Here is a 6,000-nt window from a genome sequence, read left to right on the forward strand (position 1 = left end):
TGTAAAGGAGGCTCAGGTAAAGCACAAGGAAGTTCCAAGCTGAGAAAGCTTATTTGCAGAGGTAGGAATCAGAGAAGGCTTTATGGGTGGGGTGAAGTTTGAGCGGGACCTTGGAGGGTACATAAATGTGAACACACTGAAACAGAGCAGAGAGAATAGTTTCAGTTAAGGCGAGAACGAAGTAAAGGACAATGCCTCACACAATTCCCCAAGTTTTTTGAAATTCAGAGTCAAATCATGGTATGGCTCCTCATTGCATGCAATGCTTGAATGCAAGTAGGTGCTTCAGGGCCATCCCGCCCTTCCGTAAAGCTGCCCCTTCTCGGACACTGTCACTGTGCCCCCATTCGTTGGCTTTAGTCTTCCTGGCACTTATCACAGCAGAACATACTATATTGTGTTTATTTCATTTCCGTTCCTCCCGCCTCCACCTTCAACTGGGCTGCAAGTTCTATGACAGCAGGGGTTTCGTTTTGTTTCCAGACCTTACAATAGCACCTGGCTCACAGTAGGCATCTGTGCAAGTATCCTTTGTGCTTATTTGACATGTTTTAATGACCTGACAGAGAAGTGCAGCGTACAATTTTCTAGTTTGTGATAAGATGAAGCTTGTTGTCTAGGGTGGTGAGAATTTATTATTTTCTTTTTCTTTATTTTCAGTCTAATCATGAGGAGCTCTTTGCACACATTGTCACTTCTGCTGGGAGTGCTTCTTTCCAGGCCCCATGTCCACCAGCTACCCTTTCCTCCTTGGGAATGACCACTATTTAGGCAGAGTTCGTCTCTCTCCTCTCTCTTCTCCAAAGCATCCCCACACACTGCCACAAGAACACTGCCCACAGGAAATTTTATTTAGTGTTTTAGTTTATGTATCCCTCTATTTTTCATGAATGTGAGAGCTCCTTAAGGATGGTATCTTATGCATCTTTGTATTCCCAGCACCTGGCACAATGTCATCTTATGCATCTTTGTATTCCCAGCACCTGGCACAATGTCAACACATAGTAGGTGCTCCAAAGTGGTGTTAAAAGTGTCAAGTGGACATCTGTTTGAGCAAGTGCAAGGAAAAAATCACCTATACTACCCTTTCAGAAGATGTAGTTTGAGACACTAGATGTAGGTCAAAGGGAAAATGTCTTGGGCTTAAAGGTTTTTGCTATTGAAGATAACAAGTGTGCTGCTTAAGCCAAAATGCTGCCCACCAAAAAAGTGTGCTGCTTAAGCCAAAATGCTGCCCACCAACAGGAAGGTTTCAGGAAACCAAAATAATTTCACATATAAAATAAGCACACAAGGCCTTAGGATCCTGTTATCCTAAAACACACTGAGAACACAAAGCTTAGTGTTTCTGTTCACGTTATTAATAGTCCCACAGAGGGGCCAATAAAATGGAGGAGCAATTCCACTGGGGGCTGGACTCAGTGATCAGGCTCCGTTGTTTGGTGACATGGGGCCCACTGAGAACAAAGCTGATGAAGAGCAAGGAGAAGGCACAGGAAGAGGCTGCCGAACCTCAGAGCAGTCACTGAACCAGGTGAGCTGAGGCTGGAAACCAGAAAACCAAACACTCTGTGCAGAGGGCTGTAAGCTCAGTACCTTACAACAGGTCAAAATTATGACCAGGTTTAAAAGAGTTTAGAAAAGTCCACAAATAAAAGTTTCCAAAATAGACATATTGAAGGTATCTACTTAACTTTCTAAAGATCATACCATGAAAGACAACTGCACTCCTTTCCTATGTACGTCTTGGTGACATGCAGGCCACTGGACCAGATAAAACTTGTGTCTGATAAATAATTGGGTTCTTTTGATGGGTGTGGTTGTATGTGTGCGAGTGTAAATGTGTCTTAATAAGAATATTATCTATTTATTTTATCAATCTTAGATTATTTAAATCATTATGATTACTAGTTTTGTCTGACTTTCCCTACTAATTTGTCTTTGTCAGTCCATTTGCCACTGACTATTTGCTGGTTTTCTACAAGCCTAGAAATTTCCAAAAAGGAGTGTACTATCCCAGAAAGCACGTGACCTCTGGAGCTGTTAGGCCTGCATTTTAGAGTTCCTTTCTCTAAGGTTCAGAGATAACTTATTTGGTCAAGTCTCTGTGGGAGCCCTTTCTCTTTCCCTTTCCCATCAGAAGTAGAGGATGGGTTATTCTACTCTTCAAGCTGCATGTAGGGAAGCATAGAGCTGGAGAAGCACAGAGTTTTCCCTGTGCAAACTCCTGGTGATATCACAGAGTATCCTTCACGTGCCCAGACATCAAGGAAAGCCCGAGGCAACCGCAAATATGCAGCCTGTCTTGTACAAGTCTTCTCAAAACTGACCGCCTTTGTGTTTCTGCTAATGACGTAGTTTTTCTGAAACACTCACCTCTCCAAGTCATCATGGGAGTTATGTCGGTTCAGCACCACCCGACCATAATTTTCATCTCTGCAGAGAAAGAACAAAATGAAGTCACATGAAAAGTTACCACAGTATTTAGTAATCGCTAAATAAGGGAGACATTAAACAGCCCACAATTTTTGGCAAGGTTAATTCATTTTACTTCAGGCATAAAAACACAACTATGTATTCATTTGAACCAGTCCCCACTTGAAAGAGCACGGTGGAAAGAAACAAGTTTGTCAGTACAAATGATCGTTATTCTAATTTATTCCATGAGATTTCCATGTGATTCAACAATGGAGTGAGTGCTTGTTGTTTTGTTTTGATTTTCCATCAGAGTGTGGGAACACGAGGCCGTCTACTTTGTATGCATTAGGAGAGTCACTTTTTTACAGGGGGGCAAAAGTTTTCTATAAAAATGTTCTAAAATTAATTAAGCCCATTATGTCTAGACATCTTCGTTTTATGGACTTGATAGTTTTCCTTGACAAGTGTAGGAAAATAATTACTAATATTATTTGGTAATTATTCACAGGAGATACAGCCCATTTTTGATCCATGAGAATACCAGTGTGCTCTGGTCTTTAACCCTATGAATTAGGCAGGGGAGACACCCTCCTCTCCAATTCACAGATAAGGAAATTGATCAGGGATTTTGTGGCTTTCCTAAGGCCAAAAGGTTAGCAAGTGACAGAGATGGGTCTAGGGCCCAGACCATTTTACTCCAAACTTTTGCTTTTCCTATTGGTCAACCCTGCAAAAGACCATCGGACAGAAAATCCCAAAGCCATGTCCTTCTTAGTTTGTACAGCAGACCTCAAAGTACAGGCAATCTTAGGGAATGTCAAAACATGTAGTAGAGCCTTTGGTCTTGAGCCAAGGCAGAGAGTAAGTACCTGAACCTTTTTCATGTCAACCCAATCAAACCTGAAATACCACATTTCTCCTGGTTCTGCTCCACTAATGTTACTCAACACTCTGAAACCATGTATAATAAAGCTATAAAAATACAATAGTAGACAATTAGAAGTAAAGAAGAATAGTGAAATAGCTCCAGCAAGTATACACCCTCAAATATCCCAAGAGAACTTTTTTATCTTCCTTGGTATCCTTCCCTAAACTTAGAAGTGAGTAGCAGACACCAGACATGTTTTCACCTGAAGAAAAATTATAACGCATAGCCCAGAACTGTGCCAGTGGGAGTAGGGGAAACATTGGAGCCAATTTCCCCTCATTTAGCAGCTGTCATACTACCCAGGCTGGCTTCCCTGGGACTTTTTAAGGAGGCATGCTTGGCATAAAAACCATCATTCCTGCCAAGTGTAATTTGTCTTAGACATCTCTGTCTTTACCCATCTGTGCAAATATTTGCAACCCAAAATTTATGCTCTACATTTGACATCACTCTACCGCTATGAAAAAAAACAGAAATGCCATATTAGGCTCTGACAGAAGTCATAATGTTGCTTCACAGAAGGAAGTAGTTGTTGTCCAAGAGTGTTAACTCTAAAAGTTAGTGTGAATCTCCAAATACCCCCATAGTCCCTTAAAATAATATTTAATCACAAGACATTTTTTATTTAACAGTTACAAGTATACTCCTCAAATAACCACCCATAGACAGTAAATTCAGAGTAAGTATTGTGTAATGCAGGTTTTCTGAACTTCAGCGCTAGTGACATTATGGATTTGATCATTTTTTGTTCTGGGAAGTGTCCTGTGAAGCATCACTGTCCTCGACCCTCTAGATGTCAGGTGTACTCCTCCCCTTTTGATAACTAAAAATGTCTTGCCAAACATCCCCTGAGGGCAAAATTACCCTGATTGGATTGAAAACCATTGGTATAATGGAAAGATAATGGTCACATTAAAATCTTGACTCCACCACTTAATAGTAGTGTGCCATTGGACAAGTTACTTAACCTCTCTGAGCCTCAGATTTCCCATTATGTCTGGACATCTTCATTTTATGGACTTGATAGTATTTTATCCTCATTACACATTTGTGTAATGAGAATAAAATACCCACTTTGTGTGATTGCTGTGAGATTTACTAATGCTTGATACGTAAAGTACCTAGTGCCAAGCCTGATGCATAAGAGGGAATCAAAAAAGTGTGCACATGTATATACATAATTTATAATAAAGATATACCTGGGCTGGACAAATGTCTATTGTAAATCTATGTTGGCAGGAAGACAATATGGTCATAACTTTAAAATCATCATTGAAACAATGCTCAAAGCAGACAAAGCTTTCTGAATGGTAAGTCTTTTCCCTTTCAAAGTAATACCATATTTACCACCAGCTGGAGGGGGATAGCTAGTTGGGACTAAAATTAGTTACTAATTTATTGACTTCACTTGTGCATAAATAAATTTTATTTCAAATTGTTATTACATTTGTAAATGTGCAATCATACTATTCTGCATTTATTTCAACCGACATGGTCTACATGCACCAGAAATCTCCCTGCCACAAGCATCTATTTGGTTATAACAATGAAACCCTGCTTTCTCTTGCAAAGAGAATAGTGAAACGGCTCCAGCAAATATACACCCTCAGATATCCCAAGAGAACTTTTTTTATCTTCCTCGGTATCCTTCCCTAAACTTAGAAGTGAGTAGCAGACACCAGACATGTTTTCACCTGAAGAAAACATTTCACCTCTTCGGTATGTGGACAGTAGAAATGGTAGTGATGTTCCTGAAAATCTATTGCTACCAATTTATGCTTCATAAATCTTACCAAAAATTAAGCCATGTAGTAAAGTGTTTTAAAATGAAAGTATTCCCTTTTTAGATGGGAATACTTCCCAAACAGAGGAAGTACTTGTCCACCCACTCCACATCCCCTTACCTTTCTTGTTCAGGACGGTTCTTTATCCAGCTGTTATCCTGTAAGAAAGTCCTTCTTTTGTTCACCTCGAGAAAACCCTGTTGTCTCTGTGTTGTTCCCTGAGTAGAACTCTTCATAGCTGTCAACAGAAAAATCAAAGAATGGACTTGAGTGTGGGTTTGTTAACCTAGAAATTTTGAAAGTCACATCTGATTGGCCAGCATCAACCTTCTAGCTGGCAAGTCCAGTACTGTTTCAAAGTAGGATGTACAAGCAAGAAAAAACAAATCCCACACCCCATCATCAAAGATAACATGTAACTGCTCAGGTGCCAACTGAAACTGCCCATGCAGCTCATGAGGCCCAGTCTGGCACCCGGGAACATCGAACCACGGGCCTAGGATAAACAAGGGCAGGGCTTCGTGGGTGGCCATTTTACTTGAGAAAGAAATATGCTTCCGAAGTATGCATAGGACTATTTTAAAAGCTTTATGGTTATAAATAACTTACTTCTTTGATCTAATGGGAGCCAGGAACATAGAAGGCCATATACAAAACAGGACATTTTTACTGATTCTATTTTTAAAAATTTCTGGATTGCAATTACATGAGTAAAAGCTGTTGCATTCGAACTTTTTTCTTCAGCCTAACTTTAGCAATGCTAATTAAATTAGACAGTTGCTTCTAAGCATTCAATCCTATATAATAAAGAGGTAATATGCAAATTAACCCTCACGCCCTCACAAGATGGCTGCCTACAACCAGGTTGGG

At 40.1% G+C, this 6,000-nt stretch overlaps 1 protein-coding gene across 2 annotated transcripts in view; it reads right to left on the bottom strand.

Moving 5' to 3' along the window:
* SCEL (sciellin) overlaps window positions 1-6,000 on the bottom strand; it is a 105,301-nt gene that overhangs the window by 79,559 nt on the left and 19,742 nt on the right. For both annotated transcript variants that reach the window (XR_002828562.1, XM_014453517.2), the window contains exons 3-4: window positions 5,251-5,368; window positions 2,377-2,436 (exon numbers count right to left, since the gene is read on the bottom strand). Coding sequence is in view for 1 of the 2 variants with exons in the window: in XM_014453517.2 (XP_014309003.1) it covers window positions 2,377-2,436; window positions 5,251-5,368 (178 nt within the window). In the remaining variant the exon portion in view is untranslated. The remainder of the gene's footprint in view (window positions 1-2,376; window positions 2,437-5,250; window positions 5,369-6,000) is intronic.

Source organism: Myotis lucifugus, unplaced genomic scaffold, assembly GCF_000147115.1.
Source record: "Myotis lucifugus unplaced genomic scaffold, Myoluc2.0 scaffold_24, whole genome shotgun sequence".
In the NCBI taxonomy this organism is placed as follows: Eukaryota; Metazoa; Chordata; class Mammalia; order Chiroptera; family Vespertilionidae; genus Myotis; species Myotis lucifugus.